The following is a 17756-nucleotide window of genomic DNA, read 5'->3' on the forward strand; positions in this document are numbered from 1 at the left end:
GCAGCAATCTAAAGTAAGTACAAAATTAAGAAAAAAAGACTCAAGCAACCAGTTGACCTGTACTTCAACCGGAGGCTCAGAGCCACAGTTTTCATGAACCCTCGTCTCGTTTCGTTCTTCCCCGCCACTTCCTCCACTAAGATTCCCAGAGAAAACGCCATCCAATGCTTGCGCATAAATTAAGCATGTAGAGGTAGTCCCGTCTATGCGAAACCGAAGTACTCGCTACCAGCCGTCACCGCGGTGTAGAGGCGTTGGCGGAGATCTTCATAGCTTTCATATTCAGGAAGATCGAGCTCTGTAAAAGACAGTTAGTATAATTGTTGACCAGTGATTCAAAGAATCGAACTCACGGTTGAAGCATGTGTGTGCGCTAGGAAGGCGATCTTTGTTGCCATAGTCGCGATGGATGTTGAACTTGCTCACACCATTCATACCCTCAAGCTCCTTGAAGCCGTTGAGAGGGACCTTGGAGGTACCAGTGACGAACTGGAGCAGCTTGGCACGCTCTTCCTTGTCAAAGGAGCGAACAGCACGCCAGAACCACTGGATCTGCGACGAGGAGGCAGAGTAGTTGTGGTACTCGGTATTGTTCTTCCACTCGTCCACATCAATGTCAGGCAGACCGGAGATCAGAAGCTCTAATTCCTGCTCGTTGAAAATGGAAATCAGGTCTGGGGGAATGATCTCGTGGAAGCCCTTCAGGAAATTGTCTAGCTGCTCCCGCACAGACTCCACCAGCCGGTACTCGACCACACGCTGGATATACTCTTCCTTGTTCTCCTGGGTTACTGGAATGTTGCGACCATCGGGGATCAGGTCGATCACCTGCTTCTCGCCAAAGGCATCGGTCTCGATAGCGAAGGTCTCGGTGATGATGTCGGTAATATCATTCTCCAGCATCCAAAGAAGAGACTTGTAGTAGTCCAGATCAAGAGTCTCCATATCCTTGATAGACACAGTACGTCCAAGAATGCATTTGTAGACAGCACGAGAGAAGTGGCAATCCAGAACGCGACCCTCGTACAAGGCCTTGCCGATGATCCGTCCAATGAATTTGAAGAACATCAAATGCTCGGAATTGACACCACTGAGACGGTTGGGGTGGAACGTAGTCCGATCGGCAGCAACAGGGATGAAGAGTGCGTAGTTAGGGTTGAACATGCCACGAGCGAGGACCTGGAACCATTCACGGGTCACACCGCCGGCGTCCACACCTTCTTCTCCATGGAATCGTACGTTCAACTTGCCATACTTGAGCTCATCTGCACTCTTGAAGTACAGTGACTTGAAGGAGTCAAGGAAGACCTGGTCTCGGCGAACAGAGAGTTGAAGAGGAGCATGAGAGTGACGAGGCTCCGCACCGCGAGAGTGTACACGACGAGTGAAGTAATTGCGCTTGTTGTCAAACTCCAGAACCTTGGGGTTCTTCACGAGCAGGGAGAAAGTACCACTCATCAGCCTAGGGTTCTGGCGGACGAGCTCATTGAGTATCTTGCGGTGCTCCTCGGTGAACTTGAAGAAAAGGTTTTCCATGCTCACACCAGCATCGGCAGATGCACTGTTGACAGATAGTTCGCGACTACCACGAGAGAGTGGCTGGTCCTTGAGGGTGGTGTTCTTGCAGACAACCATCAATGCTTCGATCAACGGCAGGAGAATGGTAGCTACGTTCAGCATGTTCTCCTTCTGGCGAATAACAGTCAAGCAGTCGCTCAACTTGGTCCACAGGGGGCCGAAAGTAGCACTCTCATACAGTCTCTTAAGCACGTCCTCCTTGGGTGCGGCTTCGGGTTCTGGGACCTTGGACTTGTCGATGCGCGAAGGATCGAAGAGGTAGTCGAGAGCCGTGAGAATGCGGAGCAACTTAGCCTGGTCGGAGCTGGCGGGGGAGAACTTGGCCAGAGCCAGACCTTGCATATCAGTGCCAGTCTTAGCCTGGTGGATATGGGGAAGAAGTTCTCCAAGGTCGGCAAGAATGGTATCGCTAAGAGTCTGCGCTTGAGCAACCAGCTCCTCGCCGATGACATCCCGAGCTCCAGGGATGATCGACAGGTTGTTGATGGTAGACAGAGTGTCACGGAAGGTCTTTCCATTACATTCACGAGCCGCAAGAATATGCACAACCAGTCGGAAGTTGTGGTCTGGAACGACTGGAGGCTCAATAGATCGGCGCTTGCGCTTCTCCTCGGCAGGCTGCTCGTCGCCAGTCTTCTTATCATCTTTGTCCGCTTCGCCTTCGGCAGTGGTACCTTGATCCTCAGCATTCTCAACGGTTGGCAGAGGAGCGTCGGTCATGGTAGTATCAGTACCAGACTCGGCAGCAGCGGTTGATTGACCAGCCTCAGCTGGCGCGCCCTCTGGCTTCTTGCCCTTGTCTTGCCCGTCTTGCCCGTCTTGCTTCTCCTTTTCGCGGCGGAGGAGAACGGTGAGCGGCTGGGTAATGGTGCTCAATAGGTTAGACAGCTGCTCCATGCAGTTCGGGCTATCCATGATCAACTTGCGATCAAGAAGAGAAAGCAAAGCATTGAGGGCGAACTTGTTGGCGCGGTTCTCCTTGCCCTTGCCCTTGCGGAGAGCCTTCAGCTTAAGAGACGAAGCCGAATCATGCTCGGTCAAGAAGAACCAAGGAATATGGGGATTGAACTGGGAGAGGAAGGAAAGTGTTGCCAAGCATTGCTGCACCACCATGATCGGGGTAACCTCGCTGCTGATACTCGAAGATGGCTGCAGAGAGATGTTGCGCTTGACAGACTGGGGAGTCTTCTGAGCGTTAGGGGCCTTCGCACGGAGAGAGAGGTGCGAGAAACTTCGCTCGATAGCGGAAGAATCAACACTGCCATCTTGTAAGACGGACAGAATCAGGCTAATCACCTCGCTTCTGTTCTGGCGATTCTCACAAACGTTGTGAAGAATGTCGTTCAGCAAATGACGTGCGTTACCCTGTAGGGGCATGAACATCAGGCGAAGTAGAGTTGCAACACCGGCCTTGTCCAGCATTTGGACCACTGGACGTCTCTGGTTTTTCTTAGAATCCAGATCTCCAGCAGCTTCGCCTCTAGGGCGATGGTCCATTCCAGCTGCGGTGATGTCGCCGAATTGAGCAATGCGGCGGCCACCCAAAGCGCGAGCCTCGGACAGATATTCAGGACCCAAGGTTGCAAGTACATCCTCGGGCTGGTCCGCGAGAACAGCTTGGCGTAGAGAAGGGTCAAGGGTAGCGAGGAAACTAGCAGCATCCATCTCCTCGGCACGTGGCTGGGGACCACCAGAAGCAGCTGCCTGTCGACGAGCAGTCTCACGTTCTCGTCGGCGCCGATCAGCGGCTTCCTGCTGTAGCAACTCTTCGCGGATCTCTGCGGGCAAGGCTTCCAGGAACTCCTGGTTGATCTCGGTGGGTTCCTCGCCGGCGGCAGCAGCTTGAGATCGCTGCTCGGCAAGTTGCTGCATAATCACTTCCTCCCGCAGCTCCTCTGGTAGCGCCTCCAGGTACTCTGGGTCGATCTCCAGGCCGGTGATATCAAGCTGCCGACCTCGGATAGTAGTATAGACGCGTTGAACCGGTTCGGCAGGGGCAGCTTCAGGCTGAGCAGTAGTGGCTGCTTCAGCTGCCGCATCGGTCTGCTGGATGTCTTCCATAGGCTCAGCAACTCCCGCAGCCTGACGCTCTGTTTCTTGCTGTTCTCTCTCGGCCTGGCGGCGCGCATTCTCCTCTTCCTCTTTGCGCTTGCGTTCGCGCTCTTCTTCTTCACGAGCAGCCTGCTCCTTACGTTCTTTCTCAACCCGTTCCTGATCGGCACGCTTCCGGTCTTCTTCAAGTTGCTTCTTGCGCAGCTTCTCTTCCTCAATGGCAGGAGGGACCATGACTTTCAGCAACGAGTTGATAACTCGCATCGAGTTCTCCGAATAGGTACCGCTGAACAGAATGCGAGCTTCTTCCTGCCAACGGTTTCTAGTGGTCGACAAATTGAACTTGACAGCATTGTGGGGATCATTGCGGCGGGATTGCGATGTCTGTTGCTGGGCGTTGGCGAACAAGTCGTTGAGACGGTTAGGAAGAATTGTTCGTCGGTCAACGTGAACATGTATACCATCTGGGCGAGTAACAACACCCAATCCGGGGGCTTGTGGTCCTCCACCAATGGCAGCCATAATAGCGTTCATGAAGCTCATTGGGCTGTCCAATTGAACAAAACGACTACCGCCGCCCTCAAGTTGAGCCCAGTCAGTGAACATGTCAGTACCGGTCCCCCGCATAGCATGAGGGTCAGCAACTCCTCCGTTTCGGACAAGCAGAGGGTTAGTTCCATCATCGTTACCGCGAGAGGGCACCTGGTTTCTGTGAACCCGGTGGAATGGCTGAATTGGAACGAGGCCACCATGACGGCCGGGCATGATTTCAGTGACTGCAGCCCATGCAGAAGGGCCACCACGCATGCGATGGTGATGGTGTCGAGGTGGCGGGGCCTCATCACCCTCCCAGCCCCAAGGCTCAAGAAGGTCGTCATCTAGTGAATCGGGATTAGTTAGCTCAAGATTATACATTGCACGCAGGTCACAATACAAGGAAAATCTCACCTTCCATGTCGCCCTCAGAGCCCTGATCCATGTCGTACTCATCGTAATCATCGGCTTCTTCCTCAAGCTCGTCCATCTCGTCCTCGTCTATATTTCGTCGGTCAGTAATCAGGAGGTTTGCAAAGAAAAGGCGTGGTAACGGGGGTATTGGCGTACCGCCCATCTCGTTCAACTCATCGAGCATCTCCTCGTCAAAATGGTCTGGGATCTGACCTCCCACGCCATGGTCATGTAGATCATCGTCACCTGTAGCTTGGTTGAGAGCACGGAAAAGCTCGTCAATGCGGTTGTGTGCATCACCGGGCCGATTGGCTTGACGCATGTCAGCCAGCTCATCTTGGAACTGATTCATCATCTCGGCCTCTTCTTCGTCCTCGGTAATCTCGTCGCTCTCCCACTCGTCATCTTCGCCGTCGTCAAGGCTTTCGTTGTCGCGGTCGCCGGTGATTTCGCCAGCATATATGACATCATCGTCTTCCTCCATGTCTGAGTGATCATCAAGGTGGTCGTCATCCTCATCCTCATCGTCGTCCTCATCGTCCTCATCATCGATGATGACTTCGACTGCATCGCCAGGAAGACCTTCAATGGGACCGACGCCATCCACGTCATCTTCTTCGTCACTAACGACTTCACCATCGTCCTCAGGAACGTCCTCATCATAGTCCATCTCATCATCGTATTCATCATCGTACATTTCATCATCTTCACCCTCGGATTCCTCCGAGCTGGTTTCCTCCTCGTGGCGGGGCTCCAGCATACCAAGGGTAGAATGGCGGAAAAGATCAGGAGTTTCCTCCCGCTCGTCTTCCATGTCCGAGACGGAGGTGGCAGAAGAGATTTCATCATCTTCAGTGTCACCAGAGCTAGCCGTAGAAATTTCCCCGCTGTCACTAAGCATCACCGCAGTTTGTGTGAGCTTGTTGATCGGTCGCAGGATATACTTAATAACCCGCTTAGATGAGGGGAAGTTCAAGTCAATCTCGGCAACAGAGGCGGTCAACGCAGGAATGAAGTGTTTCTCAAACATGGCTTTGGCGATCTGTCTTGCTGAGTTGGGAAAGCCAGCATCCTGGGAGAAGGAATATCCACTAAGCATCTTGTCGAAAAGGTCGGCCAACGACATCAACTTAGCATACTTGACGTCAAGGGGTTCCGTCGATGCATTAGCTTCCTTGAAAGAGCGCAGAGCATGCTCCAAGACAAAGCGGCGAACAAATGCCACTTCAGGCTCATCGTCTTCCGTTGGTTTCGGCTCATTGCGACGTCTGGAGCCAGGCAATTCATACGTTTTGGTGCAGAGGGCCACGAGAGCCTGCATGGTCCAGGTAGAAGTGATGCTGCGCTTCTTGAAAGCCAAAGACTCGTCATGTTCCATGGTACCAATCGGAACGAGCGCGTTCAACATATAGTTGAGAATGCCAGATCGGGGTTTGGAAGGAGTGCTAGCAAGCGGATCGGCTTTGCGCGAGAAGTTGATGAACTCGACCTTGGTTCGGGTGTAGGAACCCAAAAGCTCAGTCAGGCATTGAAGAAGGAAGCATCGGTAAATGTAGATCGGATGATGCTCAGCCTCGAATGACGGCTTCTCGCTCTTCTTAGGGGCACGACTGGTCTGAGCATCGGCACTGCTGGTCACCGATGGAGTGGGCTCGTCCATGGCCATCTCAACATCTGTTTGGAGTTCAGCAGACATTTCCAGAGCGGGTTGTTCAGTGGACTCGGTCGTTGGAGGCTCTTTGTCATCCACATCTTTGTAAGACAAGAGTTCAGACAGCAGGTAGTGAATGACACCGTCTGGGTTCTCCACCACAGGAGGCTTCATCTCGGCGGCCTTCTCCTTCTCCTTGTCCTCTGCGGCCGACGACGCTTCCGCGGCGAATGACTCAGTGGGCTTGTCTTCCTTGTCTTGACGTTGGCGAGCGTTACGGTCTTCCTTCAACGCAAGAGCTTGTGTGCGGTGACTGGCATCATACCGGACCAAGCGCAACTTCTCGTTGGAGACCTCGACAAAGATCTCGGGGTTCCTCAGAACGAGATGATACATCTGTCGCACGTAGCCAGCAGCGTCGATCTGGCGAGAGGGCTTACTCTCGAAATTCCCCACGATCTCTGCGGTCATGATCTGTCGAATCGTAGCTTCATCTTCGACAATGTGTCGCAAGATCAACATAAAGGCACTTTGCAGCTTGTCGTTGGTTGCGTTGGCCAATTGCTTGACCATGAGGAACAGGCGCTGCAAGTTTCGCTTGGGCGCGAAACGAACGGCGATGCTGCGTTCGCGAGTGAGAATGACCAGAATTCGACAGACGGAAAGCGCGAGGCTATCATCCTTGCCAATACGAGGAAGGATTTCCACCAGAGCCTCGAAAAGCTCCGTCTTCTGCTCGAGAGGGACAAGGGGCTCTGCAAGATGAGCGGGGCCGGAATTGCCGCCGTGGGGATCGTCGAGACTGGGCGGAGACCATGTGATTTGCGGCGGTTGACAATCATCAGATAGCAGCTTCTCCAAAATGAGCAAGACGTGACCGATCCATGGGAATGATTCGCCCGCGGACTTCTCGGGTGTGGGAAGCTTGATGAAACTTAGGAATGTCGAGAAGCAATCCTTCAGCTCCTCCAGAGTCGCAGTGTACATCTTCGGATCCTGAAGAACCAAAGCCAGAATGTGAGCATAGGCAGCCACCTTCTTGCCAGCTGTCTGGAAGTTTTCCATCTGCAAAGAAACGAGGGACTGAACAAGGGTCTCCCCGATATCCCGTCGGAAGCTATCGGGCTCAGGGTGATTCTTGATGGCGGAGCTTATCAAGTCGGCAAGCTCGAAGGATACGTCGTGGTGCTCGTTCAGAACATCCAGGGATCGCTCGATGAGATTAGCTCGGACCTTCTCTCTCTCAGCGTTCAAATCCTCGATGGTGACCAGCGGGCGCCGTTCGACTGGCTCCTCTCTCTGGTCCTCTCTCTGAGATGGATTGGCTCTCGAAGATTGTTGATCGGCGGACTCGCTGTTTGCCTGGGGTCGACGGCGCTGGCGCTGGCGCTCACGCTCCGTGAGGAAAAGAGGCCCATCTTCGCCGCGAAGCATGCCCTCTTCATCGTTCAGAACATTGGAGATCGCACGAGCCAGGCCGTCGCGCATGGCACTGGAATCGTCGTCATCATTCGTAGGATCATGCACAGGACGTCCCGCCTGAGCCAAGATCATAGCAAGACCGCCCTGCTCTAAGAGACCCCGGTCGAGAGGCGTAACATCGCCGAGACCGTTGTCTTCGGGGCCCTCGGCACTAGAAGCAGCCTCGGGCGGGCCGGTCTGAACATCACCAGGGCCAGGAGGGACCCTAGGAGGAGAACGCAGGAATGTCCGGGCATTGCAGTATTCCTCTGCATAATTAATATTGTTGTTGCAACGATACAAAGCCTCGTGGTTCAGCTCAGAGTCTTCGAACCCCTTTCCGGTCAGGATGGCTAGCCTGTCCTTGTTGATCATGAAGGGCTTCTTGACAGGTTCCGTTACAGCAGGAGCGATATCTGACTTGTGTGCGGCACCTTGCTCGTGCTCTCCATCCAAAGACGATCGAAGGATCTCAACCAAACACTTGACAATTTGGCTTGATGACTGAGTCGCAAAATCCGAGTTCCACATGTCCTGGGCCATGGGAAGGATTTCCATGCGAAGATCCACGATGAATTGGCCAGCCTGGAAATAATCATGGCGGTCACGCTCACGATCATGGTGGCTTGTGAGGGCCTGTGTCTGGTTGGACTCCATAATGCTTTTGCCGGCGGCAAGTTCGGAGAACAGCGCAAGGATAATCTTGATTCCACCGTAGGCGGAGGTAAGTCGGTCAGCCAACTCTTTGTCGGCCTTCTCGGGATCGTTCTGAATCGGCTCAAGAGCCTTGACTTCGCGCATGAAGACGTCGCAAATATCCTTCAAAACCTTCAGCCCATTGTTTCGCTTGAATGCAAGGAGGACGAGGGTGAGGTAGTTATTTGAGGGACGGTCGTGAGTGACCTCATAGAGAAGATGCGAGAACGAGGAAAGAATGACAATGAGGTAGGCAAAGCGATGTTTTGAGCTGTCACACGAATTCGCAGGTCCAAATTGAAGCTCGCAAAGGACAGCGTCAGCAATAGCATCAGCCACCATGTTGGAGTTTTGCCTGGCTGTATGGCTGTTCTCCATCCGCTTTCGAGTAATAAGACCGAGACCCAGGTTGTGGAAGAAGCCGGTAATAGAAGTAGGCAGGGAGCTCAAAAGATAACGGAGAGTTTGAACATTCTTGAAAGCTGCACTTCGCTCTGTTGCCGCTTTGCTCTCCTCTGTTTCAGGCTCTTCTGCGACAAGGGCCTTGCTAGCCTCGGCTGCACTCGAGCCTCCGGCCTGAGTAACTTCAGATGAGTGGGCCTGGATAAATGCAGCCATAGGGTTGGAGCCGGGCTTCTCTGGTGTTTTCTTCATAGCTTGCAGCCATTTCTCGGGAATATTCTTCTCGAGCATGATTTCTTCCCAAACGCAAGCAGCATGGAGATTGCCAAGAGAAGCGACAAGGGTAGCATATTTGTCTGCAAGGACAACCTGGCTGAAGGGATAGCTCTGTGTCGCCGACCGCGTCTGGTACAGAGGCATGGCATAGATCTCGCGAAGCAAATCCGTGAGGACAAGAACGGCGTTCATATGCTTGACAAAGGAGGTGCCATGGTTGACAGCTGGGGTGGGTTCTGGTGCCGGCGCCTTCGAGTCAGTTGGCTTGACCAGCGGCGTGAAGAACCCAGACTCTTTGGGCGCAGTCCAGAAGGCCTCAAGGTTGTTGACTGCCGAGTGGGCACGGTGCATGAGGGATGGGATGATCAAGTGCGGCTTCGTTTCAGCAAGCATGTGCACCAGTACTGTTAGTTCTTGATTGGCATCCGTGTTGTGGAAGTCAAACGACAAGCTTTGAAGAGTAGCATAGTCCAGAACGAACTCTGCTCCGCCAGCGAGAATGAAAGAGGAGCAATTCGGCTGATTTTCGAAAAAGGCGCCCAGGAATCGAATGGCAGGGAAGAGATAGTCTGTGACAGTGAGACCATGATCATCCTTGTCCTTCGGCTCGAAGTCAGCCTGCGGCGACGGAAGCAGCTGGTTGACATCGCCCAGGACAAGCTTTCCACCGTTTGGAAGAGAATGAGCATTCAGCTGGGGTACGCCAACAGCCATCAGATCTTCCGTCGACGCATCACCGGCAGTACCAATCTCACGGAAAAGAGAAAAGACATCTCCAGACAGCACGACTTGACCATCAGAGTCCTCTTGCCAAAGCTTAGTGCCCATACCCAGCTCCCAGGCCTTGACCTTGCCGAGGAGGTTGACCCGAGCAGCCATTACAAGAACGGCAGTCATGATAGAGGTCTTCAGGGCTGGGTGATGACGAACTAGTTCATCAAAGGTTGTACCAAGAGAACGGACCAAGTTGGGATCATCCTTTAGGCACTTGACATGCTCCGGGTTCTCGAAAATTTCGAAGAAGCTTTCGAGAGCATCAGATGACTGGAAAAGGTCCAAGCCTGAGGAGTTCAAGCAAATAGCGCCGAATGCTGAGGGGATGCAGGCAAGGGCATCAGCCGCTGCGATAATTCCTGGCGCGAGAGGAGAATCCTTGGGTCTAGCAAGAAGGTATTCTCGACCTTTCTTCTTTTCATCGACAGGGGTAGTAGGCACGGCGATGGGCGCTTGACTAGAAGCCTCGCCTTCTTGGGGTTCGGCAACCTGGGGTTCCACAGCAGCCGGCTTCTCCTTGGCTTGGAGCTCGCGACCCATGACGGCGGCCAGCAGACTTCGACTGAGACCAGCTTCAGCGATGACCGCATAGCTCGTTGGCTCGTTGTGGATGAAGCTGCTAAGAATGTTCACGGCATTGCTCCAGACGTGCGAACCGAAAACGCGAGAGTTCTCAAAGACCAGCCGCAAAGATGTCAGCAGCTGAGGGGAGTCGATGAGGTTGCGCAGCACGCGGTCAAACCCACCACCGTTGTGCTGCATGATATGGTTGACAAAGCGGAACATCCATCGCAATGTCTGCTGTTGGAAGTAGGGGATCTGATAATCGATCGACGGGTTCTTGTACTGAGCAGGGAATCCATCTCCACGAGAGACCTTCTCAAATGCAGTCTTAGTCTCGTAGTCGATCAGATCAGAGATAGCATCAAAGCCCTTGGACGCAGTCAAATTACCCAATGTTTCACGGACGGCATGAACAAAGGTGTCAAGGAATTCCATGATCCGCGAGTAAACCCGACGAGCTTTCTCTGTTCGAAGGTTGAGGATGTCCACGAACATAGGGATGAGACCCGCGGCGACGAGCGTCTCCGGAGTTCGGGAGCTTGAGCTCGGAAGTGTGCGTAAAAGACCGAGCAGTGCATCTCTCCATTCATCCTGATAAGGATCATTCGTGTGATCCTCCTCGGCGCCCAGTTCATTGACGAACTTGCGGGTCAGGAACAACAGGACTCCGTGATTGACATTGACACTCAGTGCAGCACAGACGTCATTGGCGCGACATTTGTGTTTGGCAAGTGCATCCAGCGCCTGAAGAGCCAAGGCCTGCACCGTTCTCGATACTTCAAGGTCGCCACTAGCGCCTAGATGAACGAGGTCGGCCAACTGGTAGGTCAATTGAAGACGTTTTGATTGTTCCATGTCATATTGAAGAACCTTCTGCTGGAATGTGGATTCGGAGTTGACGTATGCAAGGTTTGTCACGGCGAGGATCCGAATGGCAAGGATCTGTTCACGAGAAGCACGCGACTCGGTCAAAGCCTGCGCAACTCGAACCTTGTGTAGCAGCTCATACTTCGACTCAAGAGGCAGATTTGGAAGGTTAGTGGCCAGGAGATCTTCAGCTTTGCCTGAAGAAACTTTCGAGAATGGCAGGTCCAGGACTTTCCCACCGCGAGACGGCTCATCCGGTTTTCCGACGGAATTAGGCGCGACTACAGGAGATTCGTCCACATTAGATGCGCGGCTTGATCGCGGAGTCGGATGCGTGGCACTACGCCGGAGAGGGGTGGGTGTAGTCGGCGCGTGAGGGGCTATGTCTGCCTGTCCAAACTCGGATGTCGAGCGGGTCTCCTCGGAGGAGCCAGAAGGATAGTACAGGACACGAACGTTACCCCATTCTTCCCAGGCCTCGTTATCGCGAACAATCGAGACGAGGTCATTAGCATTCAGTTTGGTGTGGATGGCATTGTCTGTTCCTTTGCCCGAAACAGCGGGAGATGCAGCAAATGGCGTTTTACCCGCGATGAACGGGCGCGGGAACGGGGCTGCGATCTTCTGGAGCTTCTCCAAGTCGATATTGTAATGATTTGCCAACAGACTCTGTTGGTGGGACCCCCGTTGGCGGGAGTGGTATCTCTGGGCCAGGCAAAGGGACAGGCGCAGGGTCGATTGGAGGAGGGACAGGGAGGTAGTGTTCAAAAGGTCGCCCAGACGTTCACTGCTGCTATAAAGACTGCGGTTGCCACACTTCTCGAGAAGCAGACGCGAGAAATCTAGAATCGCCTCCACCAACTGTCGGTCTCCATCGGGTCCGTATCCCAAACTATTCAGCTTAGCATCGATGCCCTCTGCTGGTGTCTTGGTCGGGTCGGCGGCATATGACTCCTCCAGAACGCTTCGACTGAATGATTGCGTCTGAGGGCCGATGTTGAGGAAGTATTTGTCGATGACGGAGGCCAGAATCTCATCGAAGCGGTCCAAGACATTGATCCAATGGTATAGATCGCCGCGAGGGAAAGGCCATAACCGGGGGAACGTGGTTAGGAGTGAAGGAAGCTCTGCAACGGGAAGACTAGTCGCACGTCCTATTAATTTCCCCAAGAAAGGTGACTGTAGCAAGAAGGAAAATTTTTTAGTCAGGTACTGTGTAGGAGTCCGACATGGAATTGCCGATGGGGACTTACAATTGTAGCCTCGTGCTTTTGGCTAGCCACCTTCTTAATTCTCCCCATGTTGACGATTGGACAAACAGCCAACCATGAGGAGGTTGAAGAAGTCCAGGAGAGAGAAGTCTCCTAGAGGGTGAAGTGGGGAGGTCGTGACGACCAGGTTCGCGGAGAAGGCGCGAGGATGCCTTATGACGTTTAAGGTCTCCTCTCCTGCCTCACAAAAAATCGGTCTCGCGGGAGAAAGAAAGGAATTTGGGGATCGTCGTTGGTTATCGCCGGTGAGCTTTGAAGTTAGATATCAGCCACGCGAATGAATCATCCACTTGATGGGTGCTGGGAGCTGGTGTTTCTGACAGCTCGACGATCGACGCAGGTTGGGTGAGATCACTGCGGGTAGAGAGAAGTCAAACGGTCGGGGAAAACGGTGCAGGACGTTGACCGGGACGGTGTTGACGAGGAATGGGTGTGGAAGTTGAGGTAAGTAGGATGATGGAAAGGAGAGGAATGATGGCGAGGGGGAGGTGGGGAGGAGATATGAAGATGGGGTTTCCAAAGGCTGGAAGCTGGAAAGAGAAGAGCGTGAAGCGAGAGCCCGAGCCGGGAACCAGAGCGCGAGAGCCCTGCACCAGAGCTCGTCCTGCCGGCAGAAGAACACAGAAAGCTGGGCGGAGTGGCCCTGACCGGTTCCCCGCCAAGGCGGTCAGGCGCCAAGGCATCCTACGCTTCGATCCCATCTATTGGATCTCACTATGACTTTTATCAAGTTACAAGGATTTTGCTTGGTTAAACTTCTGTTTTTTTTTTCTTTTAGTCGCATCTATCTGGCTCTGAAGATTGTATCTCCTAGAGCTCTCTCAGAAGTGCTTACAAAAATCCACTTGCAGCAACTCTAGAAGCACCCTTAGAAAAGTACCTTTCAGCCTCATTTTATACACAAACAGTTGTAGCAACAAACTCAGAAACATAAAGGGAAAACATCCATTTCGGTCAGAATCTACATATCAAACATCACACTCCCTATTTACTCGCCGCTTTAGGCAGCTCCCCATCCCACTGAATCTTCATCGTCGAAGGATATGGCGAGATCATACTATGCTCGGCATCCATATACATAGTCAGACCTCCCAGGGCGGGCAGCTTCTTCAACTGGCCCTGTGGCCCAGGAGCACGACGAAGATTCTCCAGTTGCCCAACAACCCGCAACATAGTGGGCAATGCCACCTGGCACACGGCGAGGCCGAGACATTGGTGAGGACCAAAGCCGAAGTGGGAGTATTGGCTCAGATCGCGGTCCAGGCGGACCTGTTCGGGGTCTGGCCATGCCTTGGGGTCGTGGCTTGCGGATACCTAGAAAGGGCGAATGGTGTTAAACATGAAGCAAGCTTACATTCGGGGGGGGAGTAGACATACCAGATTGACGAAGATCTGTTGGCCGGCTTTCAGGGTGATCTTCTCTCCATTGTCTTCGATGACTGTGGGCTTTGCGACTTCGCGCGGCAGTGCGACCGATGAGCGAATGCGACCACCTTCCATGAAGCTGTCAAAAAGTAAGTATCACTCGTAAAGCATGTGGCAAAGGGTAGAGTAAGGACTGAGCTACTTACTATCGCAACAGCAGCTCCTCGGATTCTGGAGTATCTTCCTTTGATAGTCGTTGAATCTCAGCAAGGTGATGGGCATTCTCCGGCTCTAGGTAGAAGTCCAGACATTGAATGAACAGCTGAGCCTGATTCGCGACCATGGAACTAGCCGACGGAAGAATGTGCGTCCAAACAATCTCCTTCGCTGGCAGTCCACTATCCAGCAAGCGCTGGATCATGTGAACTCCGTAATCGGACAGGTAGTCATGACGGTGAAGACGGCTCACAATATCAGCAATAAACCCAGCCTTATCAACAAGCTCAACATTGGCCATGACCAACTCACCCAGCTGTTGGGCAACCGAGCGGGAGGCCTGCTCAAGCTGGAAGGATTTGGTCACCTCGACATCGTAGAAGATACAGGTGAAGACCAAGGCCATGATCTGGTACAACTCTTGCTCAGTAAAGACACCCCGAGGGTTTGACTCAGTCTTCAACGAGAGGGAGAAGATGTGTGCACAGAAGTGGATCTGAGCAAGGTTGGACACATCCCGGACGATGTCGACCTGGTTTACGCCGGCGATCTTGTAGGATTTACTCTTCAGAAGCTGCAAGGTAATCTCCTCATAGAACGAGCGGACTTCTGACTTCCATTTATCCCGGTATAGAGCATTACCAATCATCTTGCGGGACTGGGCGTTTGGTGGGCGATCACCTGACAGCATAAAGTCACTGCCGTAGGTGTGGCCATCACGACTCAAGATGAACTCGAGCTTCTTGCCCCAGGTAACATTGAAGGTCTGTTGGTCCGCGAGGATGGACATGCAAGCGGCATGGGAGTTGATCAGTCGAGGTGGGGGGTTGTAAGTGGGTCGATCGAAGCTGTATACTTCACCTTTTCCGAGGCCTGTCAGGATCTTCTTGTTCTCATGAGGCACAACCATTGGGAAGTGTGCGTAGACCGAGTCACCGCGGAAGTGGTTAGGGAAGGCTCTCAGGATCAGCTTGTAAAAGACCGCACCCTGGTCGACAGTCGTGTCATAGCTTATTTCGTTGAACGCCCAATTCGTCAGGTGTTTCGGAGTGTAGTCAACTGTATAGAAGCGGTCTCCACGAACGAGTGTAACTGCATCCGAGAGAATAGCCCTCGAAGTAGTGTAGTTTGCACACAACCCACTACCTGGAAGAATTGGGTCCTTGGCATCTTCAACAATCAGGCCAGGGTAGAGCTCGACCAAATCTGGGTGATCGTAGAGATGTCTGAGCTGGTCAGCAATGTAAGGATCCGAGTTGATCTCTTCAAAGGTCTTGTATGGCTGCAGGTTAAAGAATGACCGGAACTCGTTGAGAGTAGCCAGGTTCCACGACCGTGCTTGCTTGATGCCCAGAACTTCGATCGTACGGAAGACAGTTGGCACGTTTGAGGCACCGAATGCTCCAGCAACATCTTCCACACTCTCTTCAAAGATCTTGACCAGATCATCGTCACTGAAATGGCCATCGGCCTGGCGCTGTAACTTGGCAAATGGGCGCTCCACAGGATCCTCAGGCAATGTTGCCTCCCATTTTCCGAGACCCATGGCGAACTGCTGAAGGGAAATCTTACTCGGATCCTGGCCCACAAACAGCTCCCTATACATATCCTCGGACCACTTTTGGTCACGAGCAGAGATGCACGAGTGCCATCGGTAGACAAGGTTGAACTCAGCCGAAACCTGGTTTCCAGTGGCTTGCTTGGCCGCATCACTGAGCAGACCATCCTTCATCTCCGCACGAGGATCCAAACTCCAGGTACTATCAGTCCTGTTGAGGTTGAGAATAGTTCGAACGTAGTCTTTCAAGATTATGTTGACGTAGAGACCACAGGTAACCAGGCGTGACGTTTGGAAAAGATCGTTATCCCAGGTGGCATAAGCTTTTGTGTTTGACTCATCTGGTTTCGTGAATCGGCCACCCTCGTTGATCTGTGCGAGTTGCTCGGCGACGTAGTTGTGGAAACGGTTGAACATGATCAGCAGAACACCGACACCAGGCGGGAATCCCAGAACTCGCTTGGTGGAAAAGCAATCCGGCTTGAGCTTTCCATCCTTGAATGTTCTAACAGTATTCTGTTCATCTTGGTTGTTTCCGTAAAGTGGAGCCAGGTCCAGGTAAGAGGAAGTCAAAGAAACTGTAAAATCTCTGGGGTCGGTTTGGAAAAGATCTATTAATGGTTAGTCATGCCCAATGAACCTTTTTTTGAAACTTTTCACCACATACCATGAATAATGATAGATGCAAGATAGAAGAGTACACTGGAAATTTTGTTGGGGTGTTCCTTGAACTCCTTCCGAGCTAGGAGGCTATCGAAAAGGGTCTCCGGCTCTGGGAGAGCAGCAGGCTGCATTGTCTGTGGTCGGACAGATCGTGCATAAGGTGTACCAGCGGCACCAATGTTGGGCCAGAAAGGGTTCTGGTTGTTGTCAGTAAAAGATCCCAAGTGGCTCGGGCAAATCAAGCCCATACATTGCCTGATCCATCTGCTTTTCGATATGCAGAGTCCCGTCCAAGATAGCTATGTATTTGGTTAGTGCCAGTCTACCCTCTGGATCGATGGATGAGCTTGACTAACGAAGTAGGCGGGTGCTGTAAATCATTCCAAAGGGTACTCAGGAAAGTATTTGTCAAGTCCTTCCCATTTTTAGATGTAGAAGGCAAACCTGCTGCGAGCTGGTGAAATGTTAGAAGATGGATATCTCAGAATGTACAATACATGACGAACCTGGATCACTCGCTCCATGATGTATTCCCGATCGTTGACGGGGTCACCAGTAATTGCGCTCTTAGCGACCTCGGCCAGAGTCTTAACATCCTTGAGATCGACATGGCTCAAATCCTGGCCCAGGCCAGTGGTCGTGTTATACTTGACGTAAGTACCGTCGCCGGTCTCAGCGGGCAGGGATCTCAGCGATGCCTTTACAACCTGTTCGACCTGGGCGAGGGAGCTCCCGCCGCCATTGGCAAGGCCTTTCTGTCCAACCATGATGAAATAATAAAAAAGACGTGAGAGGTAATAGTACAAGGTCCAAAGTTTCGCGAACTTTTGGCAATCAAACTGTACAGCCAAGAAATTAGTACGTCAACTTGGAACACCAACGCGAAATGCAATGAACAGCCGAGGCTTCGGATCATTGCCATGCGGTGCGAGGGAAGCAAGATGGCCAGTCACCGCATTGCAATAGCCAGCATGCGAAGAGATAGAAAAATCTGCATACCAATATACAGCAGCTCACAAAGACGTTCACTCCGAAGTCGGCAAGTCAATATCGAAACTCACAAGGCCAACAAGATAGCACCACAAATTAATCGAGAATCCCAATCACACAGATAGAGGCAGATATACAGAGTGAATTGTCAAGAACGCAATACATGCACGGGTCGGGGAGTCGGCGAATCTTTGGGGGGAACACACTACATTATATGATGCCAGCCGTTCAATTCTCCAATCCATTTGGCTGAATAGAGAGCCCCAGGCCCCCAAGACATGGTACTCTACGGCTGAAAAACCCCCCACCCCAGCCTGGGAGATGAAGTGCCTCCACTCTCCCGTAGTTCTTACGGGCTTGACTGGATCGGTGCTGGTCAGTCATTTAGCGCCACAACCCTAAGGAACCCCGCTGCTGGGCGCAG

At 52.6% G+C, this 17756-nt stretch overlaps 2 protein-coding genes across 2 annotated transcripts; both read right to left on the reverse strand.

Moving 5' to 3' along the window:
- Positions 1 to 203: 203 nt before the first annotated feature.
- Positions 204 to 12570, reverse strand: tom1 (E3 ubiquitin-protein ligase TOM1; the record flags this gene model as incomplete). Its single annotated transcript, XM_056914770.1, has 5 exons — positions 204 to 298; positions 354 to 4508; positions 4579 to 4665; positions 4735 to 12448; positions 12523 to 12570. The coding sequence occupies 5 exons, from the start codon at positions 12568 to 12570 to the stop codon at positions 204 to 206; spliced, it is 12099 nt and encodes a 4032-aa protein (XP_056759524.1).
- Positions 12571 to 13524: 954 nt separating this feature from the next.
- Positions 13525 to 17109, reverse strand: N7458_011389 (peroxidase/cytochrome P450 family protein; the record flags this gene model as incomplete). The annotated part of the gene is made up of 7 exons (XM_056914771.1): positions 13525 to 13854; positions 13918 to 14044; positions 14112 to 16290; positions 16347 to 16539; positions 16593 to 16641; positions 16699 to 16796; positions 16849 to 17109. The coding sequence occupies 7 exons, from the start codon at positions 17107 to 17109 to the stop codon at positions 13525 to 13527; spliced, it is 3237 nt and encodes a 1078-aa protein (XP_056759525.1).
- Positions 17110 to 17756: the final 647 nt, after the last annotated feature.

This window comes from Penicillium daleae (genome assembly GCF_028827525.1).
Source record: "Penicillium daleae strain IBT 16125 chromosome Unknown utg000009l_segment0_segment0, whole genome shotgun sequence".
Taxonomy (NCBI): Eukaryota; Fungi; Ascomycota; class Eurotiomycetes; order Eurotiales; family Aspergillaceae; genus Penicillium; species Penicillium daleae.